Source organism: Nicotiana sylvestris, chromosome 9, assembly GCF_000393655.2.
Source record: "Nicotiana sylvestris chromosome 9, ASM39365v2, whole genome shotgun sequence".
NCBI classification, from domain to species: Eukaryota; Viridiplantae; Streptophyta; class Magnoliopsida; order Solanales; family Solanaceae; genus Nicotiana; species Nicotiana sylvestris.
Genome location: NC_091065.1, coordinates 130,438,677 through 130,454,679, shown reverse-complemented (window position 1 = coordinate 130,454,679; position 16,003 = coordinate 130,438,677). Strand labels below are relative to the sequence as shown.

General features: G+C 39.8%; 1 protein-coding gene across 1 annotated transcript; it reads left to right on the top strand.

Moving 5' to 3' along the window:
- Positions 1-4,798: 4,798 nt before the first annotated feature.
- On the top strand, positions 4,799-5,176 carry LOC138878226 (uncharacterized). The gene has a single exon (XM_070157891.1). It carries the CDS (start codon positions 4,799-4,801, stop codon positions 5,174-5,176), a length of 378 nt encoding a protein of 125 aa, XP_070013992.1.
- Positions 5,177-16,003: the final 10,827 nt, after the last annotated feature.

Genomic DNA, 16,003 nt, shown 5'->3' with positions numbered 1-16,003 from the left:
ATCCTAAGAAATGGTCCAACTGGGTGAATATAGCGTCTGATTTCATGAACCGATTCAGGTTCAACACAGAAAATCACAAGATGTTTTCTACATTCAGAACCTTATAAAGGAGCCCACCGAGACTTTCTATGGGTATGCTACTCGTTGGAGGTCGGAAGTAGCCAAAGTCAGGCCATCTTTGGATGAGGAACAAATGAACAAGTTTTTCGTTAGAGCACAGGATACGCAATACTATAAAAGGTTGATGGTTATTGAAAATCATAAATTCTCTGATATCATCAAACTCGGGGAAAGAATCGAAGAAGGCATCAAGAGCGGGATGGTAAAAAACTTTAAGGCATTACAGACCATAAACAAGGCATTACAATCAGGCATCATATCAAAGAACAGAGACGTTGGGTCAGTAATGGTGGCTCAAGGCCCGAAATCTCCACTTACATATTAAACTCCTCCACCTACATATCAAACACCTCCACCCATATACCAAGCACCACCACCCATATACCAACCCACATCTCCCAGATACTCCCAACTAGCCACTGCCTATCATACCTATAATTCCCAACCATCTCATCTTCAGTCACCTCCAACTCGCCAAAATTATCCAAGACCACGACCCAATTTTGATCGCAAGCCACCCGGATAATACACCACTATTGCTGAACCCATCGACCAACTGTATGAAAGGTTGAGAGCTGTTGGTTATGTCACCCCTATTCACATTGTGGCATTAGAGAATCCATCCTAATGGGTCAACCTAAACAAAACCTGTGTATACCATTCCGGTATGAAAGGGAACACCATTGATGCATGCCGAATATTGAAAGATAAAATTCAGACGCTGATTGACAACAAGGTCATAAAAGCGAAAGAATCTACACCCAATATCCGCAACAACCCTCTCCCGGATCATAGGGGTGATGGGATATATGTGATAAAGATAAACAAAGAATGGGATCCTGAGGGGTCAATTGGGCTTATTCGAGAAGGCAATGACTTTAAACCCTCAGTAACACTTACTCTTATTGTAGTACAGACTCAGTCACCAATTGAGGTTGAGGTAGTTGCATCAGTTCCATTTGAGGTAGAGGTAGATCTACCTGCGGCCACCCCTGTTCTATTTGAAGTAGAAGTGGCCACACCTTTCACAGTAACAGTATCAACCACACCTCCTTTCACCTCAAATGCAATACCTTAGCATTACATTGCCGAGGCTAGGCAAAAAGGAAAGGCAAAGATGGAGGAATCCGACGCTGCGCAAGGAATGACTAGGACCGAGAGAATCTATACATCCGAACACTTGGGAGGACCGAGTAAGGATACCACTACAAAGTAGCCTGTCATTGAAATAGGGCCAGGTGACCTTTGGAGAAAAGTACAAGCAAGGGAATACTCCGTCATCGATCATCTGAACAAAACCCCAGCTCAGATATCCATACTGTCACTATTGCAAAATTTAGAAGCGCACAAGAATGCTTTGATGAAGGTGTTGAGTGAAGCTTATGTACCTAACAATATCACCTGCGGAGAGATGGCCAATATGGTAGGGGGGTGCAGGAAAGTCATAAAATAATCTTCCACGAGGATGAGCTACCACCTGAAGGGTTGAATCAAAACCGAGCATTGCATATCACAGTACAATTTGAAGACAAATTCATCGCCAGGGTCTTGATTGATGGGGGTTCAAGCCTCAACATTTGTCCGATGGATACTCTGAAAAGATTGGGAAAAGGTTTCCATGAAATACGGCAGGAAGCATGAACGTGAAATCATTCGATGGGTCTCAAAGGGCCATGATTGGGGAGATTAAGCTTTGCCTGCAGATGGGGCCAACTTGGTTCGACGTTTAATTCCAAGTGCTCGACATATCAGACTTATACAATTTTCTGTTGGGCCGACCATGGATACATGCCGCTGGGGCTGTGCTTCCACACTACATCAAGCCATGAAATTCGAATGGAACTATCAGGAGGTGATCATTCACGGAGACGGGAGTAACCCTATTTATAGTAGTCAAACCATCCCAGTTGTCGGGAACAAAAGAAGGCTAGGGTGAAAACTATCATCACATCAAACGTGTCAATGCTGTTGAGAAAAACAAATGGTGGAGTAGCAAAATAGAAAATATACTAGCATGGTCTAGGTATGAACCTGGCAAAGGGCTTGGGAAGAATCTCCAGGGTATTACCATACTGATACAACTGAAACATCACGGTACTACCTTCGGGCTCAGATATCAATATACATGGCAAGATTATAATGATTAGTTGCCTCTATGGCATGGGCCTTATTACCCTCTCGGCCAACCGGTGCCATATCTGGATCAGGCTTTTCACCAAGCTGATACAATATGGGGAACTGCAGAAGAAAAAGCATTAGCTGGGCTGGGGAATCTGTTCTTGGAGGATGAAGACATGGACTGTAGTGCAATAATTGAGGAGGAGTAAGAAGGCCTTACTATTTAGTCTGTGGAAAAGGGAGCTGTTCTCATGAATTGGACCGCCACACCATCCTGGGCCCACCGAGTCCCTAGGTAGCGTGGCAGATTTTATTTCTATAGCCATTCTAGGCGTCTAAGACTTTCAGTAATTTTGTTTTTAAAGACTCACTTGTTTCAAAATAAATGCTCTATTTATCGAGCCGTACTTGTTTGGATGTTTTAAGTCTTAATCAAATGCATTGATCTTTATTATTTATTGTTATCTTCCATATTTTTTTATCTTTTTACAACGTTATTGTTACTTTTCCTGATGAACCGGTGATTGTGACATGTAATGAGGCAACGCAACATGAGGATAGTGATTCAGATGAAAAAGATGAGATACTTGAGGAAGTTGTCAGGGACGTTGAAAACTTTGAAATAAGACTAAGTCCAACCTGGACGAAACTGAAGCAGTAAATTTGGGGGACGCCGAGACCGTCATGGAGACTCGCATCAACATTCACTTATCACCAATAGAGAAAGAAGAGTACATTTGTTTCTTGAAGGAATATGAGGACATCTTTGCATGGTCATATGATGACATAACCGGTTTGAGCACGTCCATAGTTGCTCACAAGTTGCCTACTAATCCCATGTGTCCGCTAGTAAAGCAGAAACTCAGAAAATTCAAACCAGATATGATCCTAAAAATCAAGGAGGAAGCTACTAGGTAGATCAAAGCCAAAGTCCTCGGGGTGGTTGAGTACCCAATCTGGTTAGCCAACATTGTACCAGTTCCGAAGAAAGATGGAAAGGTCAAAGTATGTGTTAACTATCGAAACTTAAACAGAACGAGTCCCAAGGACGACTTTCCACTGCCAAATATACACATCCTAATCGACAATTGTGCCAAGCATGAACTCCAATTCTTTGTGCACTTCTTCATGGGTTATCACCAGATCTGGATGGATGAAGAAGATGTACAAAAGACAGTTTTTATTTTTCCATGGGGGATATACTTCTACAAGATGATGCCATTCGGCCTAAAGAGTGTAGGGGATACTTAGATGAGAGCCATGACAACCATCTTCCATGATATGATACACAAACAAATAGAGGTATATGTGGACAATCCAAGAGGGCCATGGACCACATAGAGGACCTGAGAAAGTTCTTTGACAGGTTATGGAGGTACAACTTAAAACTGAACCCCAAGAAGTGTGAATTCGGGGTTCCTGCAGGAAAGTTACTAGGATTCATTGGCAGCCGTCGAGGGATCAAACTAGACCCGTCTAAAGTTAAGGCTATTCAGGAGTTACCGCCGCCTAAGAGCAAAAATGATGTGATGAGATTCCTAGGACGTCTCAACTATATCAGTCGCTTCATAGCACAGTCCACAATCATATGTGAACCCATCTTCAAGATGCTGAGGAAAGATGCCGAAACAAGTCGGACCGAGGATTGTCAGAAAGCTTTTGACAAAATCAAGGAGTACCTATCCACGCCACCGGTCTTGGTCCCGCCAGAGCGAGGACGACCTTTGCTACTCTATCTATCTATATTAGATGGAGATTTTGGATGTGTTCTGGGACAACAGACAAGACAGGGAGAAAAAAGCAAGCCATATACTACCTAAGTAAGAAATTCACACCTTATGAAGCACGATACTCTCTGCTGGAACGCACCTACTGTGCTTTGACCTGGATGGCCCAGAAATTGAGGCATTACTTTTGTGCCTATACCACGTATCTTATATTAAGGATGGACCGCCTGAAGTACATATTTCAGAAACCCATGCTGACGCGGAAGTTAGCCAAGTGGCAGATACTGTTAAGTGAGTTCAATATCGTCTATATAACGCAAAAGGTGGTCAAAGGACAAGCATTAGCAAACCATCTTGCTAAAAATCTTGTGGGAGCAGAATATGAACCCTTGAAAATATATTTTCTTGATAAAGAGGTGTCATTCGTAGGAGAGGACATTACTGAAGCATACGACGGTTGGAGAATATTTTTCGATGGGGCTGCAAATTTCAAAGGAGTGGGCATTGGAACGGTTTTGGCATTAGAAACAGGTCAACATTACCCGGTATCTTCTAAACTCAGATTTCCCTGTGCTAACAACATGGCAAAGTATGAAGCCTGCATATTAGGACTCAACATGGCAATCGACATGAATATTCAGGAACTACTGGTAATCAGTGATTCGGATTCACTTGTGTACCAGGTACAAGGAGAGTGGACCACCAAGAATTCCAAGATATTGCCATAGCTGCACCATGTACAGGAATTGAGAAAAAAGTTCACAAAGATAGAGTTTCGGCATATGCCCAGAATTCAAAATGAGTTTGCCGATGCATTAGCCACTTTGTCATCCATGATACAACATCCAGACAAGAATTTCATTGATCCCATCCCAGTGAGAATTCATAAGCAACAGGCGTATTGTGCCCACATTGAAGAAGAAACAGACGGGAAGCCTTGGTTTCACGATATCAAAGAATATTTGGCAAAAGGAGAATATCCAGAGCGTGCGAACCATACTAAAAAATGCACACTTCGGAGATTGTCCAATCACTTTTTCCATAGTGGAGGAAACTTGTACAGGAGAACTCCTGATTTTGGATTGCTAAGATGTGTCAACGGAAAAGAGGCTTCTAAGCTACTTGGGGAGATACATGTTGGGACCAGCGACCCACATATGAATGGTTTTGTCTTGGCCAAGAAGATACTTAGGGCGGTTACTTTTGGATGACTATGGAGACAGATTGCGTCCAGTATGTCCGCAAATGTTACCAATGTCAAGTGCATGCCGATATGATAAAAGTGCCGCCAAATAAGCTCAATGCCACAAGCTCACCTTGACCATTCGCCGCCTGGTGAATGGATTTCATCGGGCTTATCGAGCCTACTGCTTCAAACGGACACAGGTTTATTCTAGTAGCCATTGACTACTTCACAAAATTGGTAGAGGCTACATCCTACAAAGTTGTAACCAAGAAAGTCATCGTAGACTTTGTCAAGGATTGTATTGTTTGCCTATTCGGAGTTCCCGAGAGCATTGTCACTGATAACGCCGCCAATATCAACAGTGATCGAATGAAAGCCATGTGTAAAACTTTCAAAATCAAGCACAAGAACTCCACAATGTACAAACCTCAGATGAACGGAGTCGTAGAAGCCGCCAATAATAACATCAAGAAGATACTAAGGAAGATGGTAGAAAACCACAAGCAATGGACCGAGAAGCTACCCTTTGCTTTGTTGGGATACCGCACTACAGTTCCCACATCAACCGGGGCAGCTCCCTATATGCTGGTTTATGGTACTGAAGCTGTCATCCTAGCCGAGGTAGAGGTTCCTTCTTTAAGGATCATACAGGAAACCGAACTCAGCGATGCAGAATGGATAAGGAGCTTCTATGAGCAACTGGCCCTTATAGATGGAAAAATAATGAATGCAGTATGTCACAGTCAGCTTTATCAGAATAGAATGTCCAGAGTTTTCAACAAAGGGTCAAACCAAGATAGTTTGCACCAGGACAGCTGGTGCTGAAGAAGATCTTCCCACATCAAGATGAAGCCAAAGGGAAATTCTCTCCCAACTGGCAAGGTCCTTACATAGTTCATAGGGTGCTAACAGGAGCAGTGCTCTTACTTGTAGAAATGGACAGAGAAGTTTGGCCAAAACCAATCAATTCAGATGCAGTCAAAAGATACTATGTTTAGACCATTTACATTTCCTCATCAGATGTAATTGAACTATGCTTGACCTGATTCCCATTTAAGAGGGGATATGTAGGCAGCCCTATGGGTTCAGTCATATCATAAAAGAATTTCCATTTCCCCCAAGATCCGAAACTGGGGCAGCAAGTCCAGTCAGCACCAACATATGCCAGACGGTCAGAAATCAGTTAAGAAACTGGGGCAGAATTTGAGAAGGACTCTCAATATTCTGAAGAAGGTTCAGTAAGGCTCATTATCCACAAACGGCCAAAAGATCACCTACCAAACTAGGGCAGAATTTTGAGGAGGAACCTCATAATTCTAACATGAGAAAGCTGTAATGTCTCTGAAATGTGTTACAGTCACTAGTTTATCTAAAAATTACTTGATATTTCAATATGTTTCTAATATGACTCTATTTGTTTATAAATAATTGCATATTTTTGAAAATTCTATTTCCGTAACAGTCAGGTGTTATCCAGGAACCAACCTCCCATAAAAAAGCACGAACCAACCTCCCCTTAAAAAACCAACAATTTTTCTTTGAACGCAGGCACATCTGACATAGTGATAGCATTCGCAAAAATGTATACACGAAGCAAAATCACTATCAAACTGGCCACCAGACACTGAACGTATCCCCAATTAAGAAACATTCTATCCTTATTTGCTATTTATTCTTTACATGAGGCTAATCTTTGCCTCCATATCTGCATGAGGCTAAGCCATGCCTCCATAACTACATGAGGCTAATACCTGCCTCCATATCTACATGAGGCTAATCCCTGCCTCCATATCTGCATGAGGCTAATCCCTGCCTCCATATCTGCATGAGGCTAATCCCTGTCTCCATAACTGCATGAGGCTAATCCCTGTCTCCATAACTGCATGAGGCTAATTCCTGCCTCCATATCTGCATGAGGCTAATCCTTGCCTCTATATCTACATGAGGTTAATTCCTGCCTCTATATTTGCATGAGGCTAATCACTGCCTCCATATCTACACGAGGCTAATCCCTGCCTCCATAACTGCATGAGGCTAATCCTTGCCTCCATATCTGCATGAGGCTATTCCCTGCCTCCATATCTTCATGAGGCTAATACCTACCTCCATATCTGCACGAGGTTAATACCTGCCTCCATATCTGTACGAGGCTAATACCTGCCTCCATATCTACACGAGGCTAATCCCTGCCTCGATATCTGCATGAGGATAATCCCTGCCTCCATATCTGCACGAGGCTAATCCCTGCCTCCATATTTACACGAGGCTAATACCTGCCTCCATATCTGCACGAGGCTAATGTTATACCCTATGTTTTTTTACGTGAAAGTGCGCCATAAATAAATTAATGGAAGCTCGGAAATGAGATGTTACATCCCGCATTTTCGTACAATAAAGTTTCGTCGTAAGTTAATCAAGGTAAGCTCGGAGATGAGATTATCTTGAGGTTAACGTATTTACACATTTTATAACAAATGATAAGTATGTTTCATGAAGTATAAAGGGTACACGAATTAAAAAATGAGTTTTGTTGAAAGTAGCCAATTTGGGATAAAATATGGGTCGAGCGATAATACCCGATAATTATGGACTAGTACCATGCAAGGAACCATATGACCATGGTAGTATAATCTATAAAGTATATTAAAAATGAAAAGTATTTTAGGTAATTTGAGATAATTCTTAATTATACGGATAATTGGTTAATTACCGGGTAACAGGACATTACTTAGTTAATTATTTAAAAAATGAGATAATGATTAAATCTGCCCAAAAAGGTGGAGAAAAGCCACAAAACTAAGAAATGACTCTTAGTCATTTTATGATGAGGTGGCTAACTAAGGTTAATAGGAATTTATTAAGAGAATGACTCTTGTTCAAAACTAAGAGAATGAGTCTTTGTTTTTATTTTCCATTTTGGACAACAAGTAGAACGTCTTTCTTTTCCAAGAAATGGCATTCTTTGCCCAAGATTGCTTAGTAGTTATTACTAAATTCTCTATCTAACAAGCACACAAACATTGTTTTAAAGAACAAAAACGTTCTGTTCCATTTCATTTAAGCAAGAAACACATATATTACCTTTCCTAGTTCAATACTACAAGAACAAAGTCCTACTTCAGACTCCCTATAACTCATGAACTTGTGCATTAGATAACCTTTTCTTAGGGTATTCGTACTTATTGCTTCAACATACTATATGTCACGCATCCCATGCTTTAATCTTGCACAAGTATTGTCACTTAGAGATCTTTCTCCTAGGCTAATAATCCTATCGTAATAAGGCTGGCATTCCTGTATGCATTAGATATCATGTCTTTAGGAACTCTGTTTGCATTTCATTGAACATGTCCATTTTGACTAAATAAATAGTTGGCTATGAAAAGGGTTAAGCATCCTTACACATAGACGTCATGTCTTAAACTAAAATAATGTATGTTATAATCTGTGAACAATTTCTTAAACTGTTAATCATCTCCTGTAATTGTGATTGCAAACAGTCCCTCGCCTAGGAAAACCTTAGGTTATCAGTCTCTATATAAACTGGAAACTGCGTTTGACTGGGTTAAACTACTTAAGCTTAATAGGCTATAAAACCAGTAGGCAAACTGGTTAGGATTCTTCCACTTTCTTTATGCATACCCTAAATCTGTAACATTCATCTAGATATTATGTTCTTAGGATTTCTGAACTTCTTCAAAATCTGTGTTTTAGACTTGCTATTTGTTTGCCTATATACGTGCGGAGGTAAATATGAGCCTCTAACTGTTTGTCCCTATTTGCTTGTCCTACATGTTATTTACTTGTCGGCTAGATCTTAACCTTTTAAAACCTTAGGTTGTCTAGAATTGTCCAGATTTAGAGGTCCTAAATTCCTCCAGGACTATAAGGAAGGGACGGGTCGTAGCACGCTTATGGGTTATTAATTAAACTCGTTTATTTACCCGCTAAGGGGAGGGTAATGGGTAGTAAAAGGATATGATAACCTGCGCGCTAATGTCACGTGTAGCCCCTCATCGAGGTGTGATTACCGGGCATTGCATGGGTATGGTCCTATAGGCTAATCAACTTAGGACTTCCCTTGCCCGATTTCCATATGTGTTTAGATTCTCTAAACTTCCTTTCCTTTACATATGCATGTGTAAGTTGTCCAAAACCCTCTTACTTTCATTATCTGAATTTCCTTGATCATATATACACTTAGACTATAAAATTACCTTTATTTGCAAATATGTGTTGAACTTCTTACTTGTGAAAATGACTAATTCACATAGTTTAAGTTCGTCCGGGACCCACCGTTGTGGACTGCGAGGGGTGCCTAACACCTTCCCCTCAAGGTTATTTCGAGACCTTACCCTAATCTTTGGTAATGCAAATTAGTTACATGAGTTAATTATTTTAGGTTCCCTAACGTACCATAATCCGTAAAGTGGTGACTCTTCAAATACCCAATTCCTAAAAGGAAACGATTTTTTCCCCATGAATGTCGAAACCCGGACCTCCGCGAGGAGAAAAAGGGGACACGATACTGAGGAGATTATGCTTGAGTCGAACTACTTAGTATACGTCTTCTATAATATGAGAGAGTGATTTACCTACTTTACCAATACCTTTTATTTGTCCCTTCTTCCCATTTACAAAGGACACACTCCCTCCTTGGAAGGCTGTTAGTGAGAGAAAATTCTTCTCTTCACCAGTCATGTGTCTTGAGCAACCGCAATCTAGATATCAATATTTGATGGTTTTCTCTCACTTTAGCCCGCAATAAAAATCACAGGTTAGTTTTGGGAGCCTAGACAAGCTTGGGTTCCTTTTGTTGGAGAAAGGATGAATCAAATCGCATTTTTCCTAGAAAGGTAGAGCATTTAATGTCTTTTTCTTATTGACCTTAATCCACTTAGCTTGAACATGGGATGTGATTGTGGGTTTTTCTTCTATTTCTACATGTTTAAGTATCAAAAGTATTTTTGAACTCAGTATGAATTAAAGCATGGCAACTGTCTATGAAGTGTCCCACCTTTCCACACTAAATACACATCTTATTATCAGAAATTCCTACATACATAGGATCAAACCTTGGTACAGGTTTCGTATAGCCAATTCCTGATTTATTACTGCTGCAGTTTTTATTTAGCCGATCAAAGCATCAGAGGATCTATGCCACTTGCTTAGCTTAGATAGTTCATATTTTGTCTTCTTAAGGTTCTCTTGTATTACTTTATTCCTACTGTCAGAATCATACATACTTTCCTTGAGCTCTTTCAGTTCCTTTTCAAGATTGGTTTGCATGTCACTTACTATTCACTTTCCATTGGAAGGAGCTTGTTTCTCATTAAGTGCAATGAGTTCAAGGACTTGGTTCTTATGTTCTTTAACTTGTGCTTCAAGATTCGTTTTGTTAGATTCAAAATTTTTGAAATCAAGTTTGACACATGAAAGAATTCTTACTAACTAATTATTTCTAGCACTTAATCATCATGGTCACTATTATGGCCATTAACTATTTTTAGACATGGCATGGGTGTTTTCTTTAAGATTAAAAACACTTACCTTATTTCCTTTGTCTTCATTCCTGAGTCACTCATGTCCATCATCCTTATCACTTCCTCTTCTATCTTGCTTTCTTCAATTTCCATCAGTGCTAACCCAATATTTTTATTTCCATAATCAGCTTCCAGAGTCCTCCAAATATCATGGGATGAGATGTAGGAGGACACCATGTAAAGGACAGTTCTTGGCAGATTCCTATAAAGAGATTATTCTTTTCTTTGGTATTTTTCTAAATTATCTAATGATCCTCAGCATCATATTCCTCCTCTCTTTGATGCTCTTGTTTCCATTGCTATCCACTTTAGTAGGTGTGATTGGCTCGTGATTGACAATTATCCATAGGTCAAAATCAATTTCCCGAAGGAACACTTCCATACACATCTTCCATTCATCATAATGGTGTCCATAAAAAGGGTGGGTGTCTTCCAATACGCATTCCTAGCTGTACGGGAGGCTCAGAATCAACGACCTCGTATGAGTCAATTATAGCATACAGTCTGATGGCCTTGTCTTCTTTCTCGTCCACTTTGTTACTTCCACTGTCTTCATATGCTTCTAGGAAAGCTTGTTTCATGGTCTTAGTGAATCCCTTGCCTAGAATTTTGATTTTCTTTAGGCCTAGCTCTTTTATCTTATCTCTTTTTTCTTTTTCAGATCTTTATTTCTTCCATTTAATTTCCCACACTAGACAATCCTTGACCATGTGATCTAGTTTGTTACACTTGTGACACCCATCATATGAATACTTTTCAATCTGCTTAGGTTTGCCATTGCTTTCTCTTTTTGGTCCATTCTTAGAATTCTTCATGAACCCTTTGAACTTAGCAGACATTGCTAGGTCTAGATCATCACTGTCAAACTCATCTTCTTCATACGCCTTAAGAATGAGTGCCTTATCTCTCTTTGGTTCCTCCTTGCATAGTTCCAGTTTTCTCCTCTTACGAGTTTTAAGGTTCCAATCAACTCATCTAGTGATATCTTGTCCAACTCCTTTGCTTCCTGAATGGATGTGACTTTTGATTCCCATGAAGTAGGGTGAATCCTTAGAACCTTGCTAACCAGTTCCTCAGAGGTAAATACCTTTCTCAATGACTTTATTTCATTTGTTATGATAGTGAACCCGGTCATCATCTCTTGAATATGTTCTAACTTTCTTATAGAGAAAAGCTCATAGTTTCTCACGAGGAACTCGATTCTTGATCTCTTCACCTAATTGCTTCCTTCATGAGTAGTTTGAAATTCATCCCAAATATCCTTTACATTGGAGCATGCAGATATCTTGTTATACTCATCAGGACCAAGTCCACAAATGAGAATCTTCTTGACCTTTGCATTATTTTCCATCATCTTGAAGTCTACTGCTACAAATTCAAAAGGGTCATTGGGAATAGTTTCATTTTTCCTATTTTTTTGGTGGGAGTCAATGGTCCTCCATTATTATCTTCCACCAACTACAATATTTTCCATTAAAAATAGGTGGTCTAGTAGTTGACTGTCCTTCGTTGATTCTAGGTAGAGCACTCATTTCCTTCCAAGATATCTCTAGGGGTTAGCCACGTTTAAGAGAACTCGCTCTGATACCAATTATTATTTTTTATATTTTCCTAAATGGCTAAAGAACTTGGTTCCTTGTCTTACTTCTTATGCATAAATAAAATAAACAGTAAAATAAGAACAACAATTTTTACGTGAAAATTCACCCGGTTCAATGGTGAAAAAACCATGACCTGCAACGTAGGATTTAACTTCAACTGCACTGGAACAACTGAGCCAAATGTACTGATTACAACACTTGCCCAATACTCTCACACTTATCCTACTTCTACTTAATGTATGAAATTATAAGTTACTCTAATTTGCACATTGTAATGACCTGACTGGTCGTTTTGTATATTTGACCATTGTTTCCCCTTTTGAAACTTCCTGTATGTGTATTTGTAGTTTTATAACTTGAGGGGATGGCTAGTTTATATCCGGAAAGATTTTGGGTTGATTTGGACCCGTTAGTTCTTGGTTTAGAAGCTTGAGTTGGAAATGTTGAGTGAAGTTTGACTTTTAAAAAGGACCCTAAGTAGCGTTTTGATTGCTCCGATAGGTTCTTATCATGATTTTAGACTTGGGAGTATGCACAAAATTAAATTCGGAGGTCCGTAGGTTGATTAGACCTGTTTCTCAGAAAGTTGATAATTTGAGGTTTACAAGTTTCCCTAAGTTTAACCGTAGGTTGACTTTATGGCTATCGGGTTGGGAATTTTGTTTTGGGACTTGGAATAGGTCCGCTTTGCTATTTGGAACTTGTCTGCAAAATTTGGTATCATCCAGAATTTGTTTGACAGGATTCAAATGCTTGCTTGTGATTCTAGAGGTTCTTGAGTTTTTCTTTTGAAATTCATGTATTTTGATGTCTGATTCATGGTTCTAGATGTTATTTTGATCTTTAGATTGTGTGAGCAAGTATTATTATGTTTTTAGATTTGTGTGTATATTTGTTTGGAGCCTCGAGGGCTCGGGGTGAGTGTCAGGCGTGTTTCAGAATGGTTTGAACTCATTTCCAAGTTGCTGGTGCTCCAATTATCGCAATTGCAAGCACCAACATCACAATTGTGATTGTAACGGGTGATACCATGATCACATTTGAGATACCATGATCGTATTTGTGAAGAAATGCCAGGGCTGGTAGGTTCGCATTTGCGACCAATTGGCCGCATTTGCAAAGAGGGCAGACTTCACATTTGCAACATCTGTATCGCAATTGCGACATCTCCCTGGACTTGTCAGGTGCCACATTTGCGAGCTATTCCTCACAATTGTGAGGGTTCGCAATTTGGTTTCATTTTTTATATTTTTGAACCCTAGACTCGGTACGAGGCGATTTGGAGAAGAGATTTTCACATACAATCATTGGGTAAGTGATTTTGATTAATTTCCAATTATATTACATGATTATATATGAAATTTAACATCAAATTCATGAGAATCTAAGAGATATTTTGGGGATTTTAATCTATGTTTTGGAAATTGAAAATTTTGTACTTGAGAGTCAAATTGGACTTAGATTTGAAAATAAAATACATATATGGACTTGTGAGGTTATGGGTAGTCAAGATCTACTGTTGGACTCAGGTTTTGATCGGGTGGGCCCGAGATTGACTTTTATTGACTTTTGGGGAATTGTGTAAGGGTCATAGCTTTATTAGTCGCCATTGGTTTCTTTTTCATTGTTTGATGATATTAAGTCATTTTTGGTTAGATTTGAGCCATGCGGAGGTGAATTTTAACAGAAAAGCTATTTTTGAGTGTTGATTTGACCTGATTGGTGTAAGTTTCTTGCCTAACTTTCCGTGGGGGAAATATCCCTTAGGACTTGAGTTGATTTTACTATATGAACTATGTGAAAGACGTGTACATGAGGTGATGAGCATGTACACGAGCTTATATGTGAAAATTGACGGGTTTAGACTCTTAGGTTGCTTATAAGAATTTCATTGAAGTTGTTATTAATTGTCCTATCTTTCTTTGTCAAGTTTATTCTTATATGCTTTAATTGAAGTTGTTTTTACATGTTCTAGTTTCAATGTCGAGGTCAATCTTATATGCATTTATTAGTAGTTGTTGTTACATGCTATTCTTTTCATTGTTGAGTTATCCGCATGCATTTGGTCGTAGTTGCTATTTCATGCGATCTCTTTCATTGTTAAGCTTGCTATGCATTAGAACTTGAAGTTGCCATTTCATGGAAATACCTTTATTGTTGATTTATTGAAGTTGTAGTTGTCGAGATCTATTAACATGTTTGTGGTTGAAATTGTTGGTTATTGGAATACCTTTCCTTGTTGAATTATTTCTCGTTCATTTGTTATTATTGAGATTCTTGTACACATTATGGTTGAGCCGTAGGCTATATGTTGTGGTGATATTGATATTATTGATTTTGGAAATGTTGTGGCATTATGCATGTGGTGTGAGTTGATTATTGTATTGTGATATTGATGTGCATGCGGCGGTATAAGGAAGGGGATTGATGCGCAAGCGGTGAGATAAGGTGGGCTTTTGTGACGACCCAGCTGGTCGTCTTAAGAAAATACGCCCCGATCCCCTATTAACTGCTTTGCCCAAGTTTATTTTTTCTATTTTGATTTGCCGGGATGTTCGGCTTTGAGTTTCAGAAAGTTTTGGGACACTTAGTCCCTAAAGGAGAGCTTAAGTGTTGGAAAGTTGACCGTAGTTGGAACAGTGTGAAGACGACCTCAGAATGGAAATTCGACAGTTCCGTTAGCTCCGTTAGTGATTTCAGGCTTAGGGGCATGATTAGATTGTGTTTTGGAGGTCTGTAGCTAATTTAGGCTTGAAATGGCGAGAGTTGAATTTTTGAAGTTTCCGGTCCGATAGTGAGATTTTTATCCAAGGGTCGGGATAGAATACCGAGAGTTGCAGTAGTTCTATTATATCATTTGGGTTGTGTGTGCAAAATTTCAGGTCATTCGGACGTGTTTTGATAGACTTTTTGATCGAAAGCGTATTTTGAGAAAATTTGGAGTTCTTAGGCTTAAATCCATGGTTAATTCGAGGTTTCGATGTTGTTTTAGGTATTTTAAGGATTGGTACAAGTTTGGTTAGTGGGTTATGACTTGTTGGTACCTTTTGTTGAGGTCTCGGGGGTCTCGCGGAGAATTCGGATGGTTGACGGAGGAAATTTTGGAGTTTAAGTTGCAGCTTCAGCTGCTGGTGCTGTCATAGCCGCACCTGCGGTTTGGGTTCCGCAGGTGCGGCGCCGCACAAGCGGTTAAGCGGCCGCAGAAGCAAAATTTTGGCCATCTCTCCAGAAACCGCAGATGCGGTATATTTTCCACAGAAGCGATACCGCACCTGCGGTAAAGGGCCGCAGATGCGTATTTTCTCCTTTAGGTGGGAAGTCGCAGATGCGACATTTGTTCGCAGAAGCGGGACTGCAGATGCGGTCCCAGGACCGCAGATGCAGAAACTGCTGGGCATTTATTTAAAAGAGGTTCTGCGACTTGGAGGTTTATTTCACTATTTTTATCTCGGCTTGGGAGCTTTTGGGGCGATTTAAAGGAGGGATTTCAAGGGAACTTCATTGAGGTAAGGAAGTTGGACCTAAAACTCATTCCTATGCTATTATTTCACGAATTAGAGATAGATATTATGGAAATTAAGGGTTGAATTTGGGGAAAACTGGGGCTTAGTATTGGAGCCCTTTGAGTGATGATTTGAGGGACTATTTTTGGTCCGATTCTGGAAATTTTAGTATGCATGAACTCGTGAGAGTGAGAGGTTTCTGAAA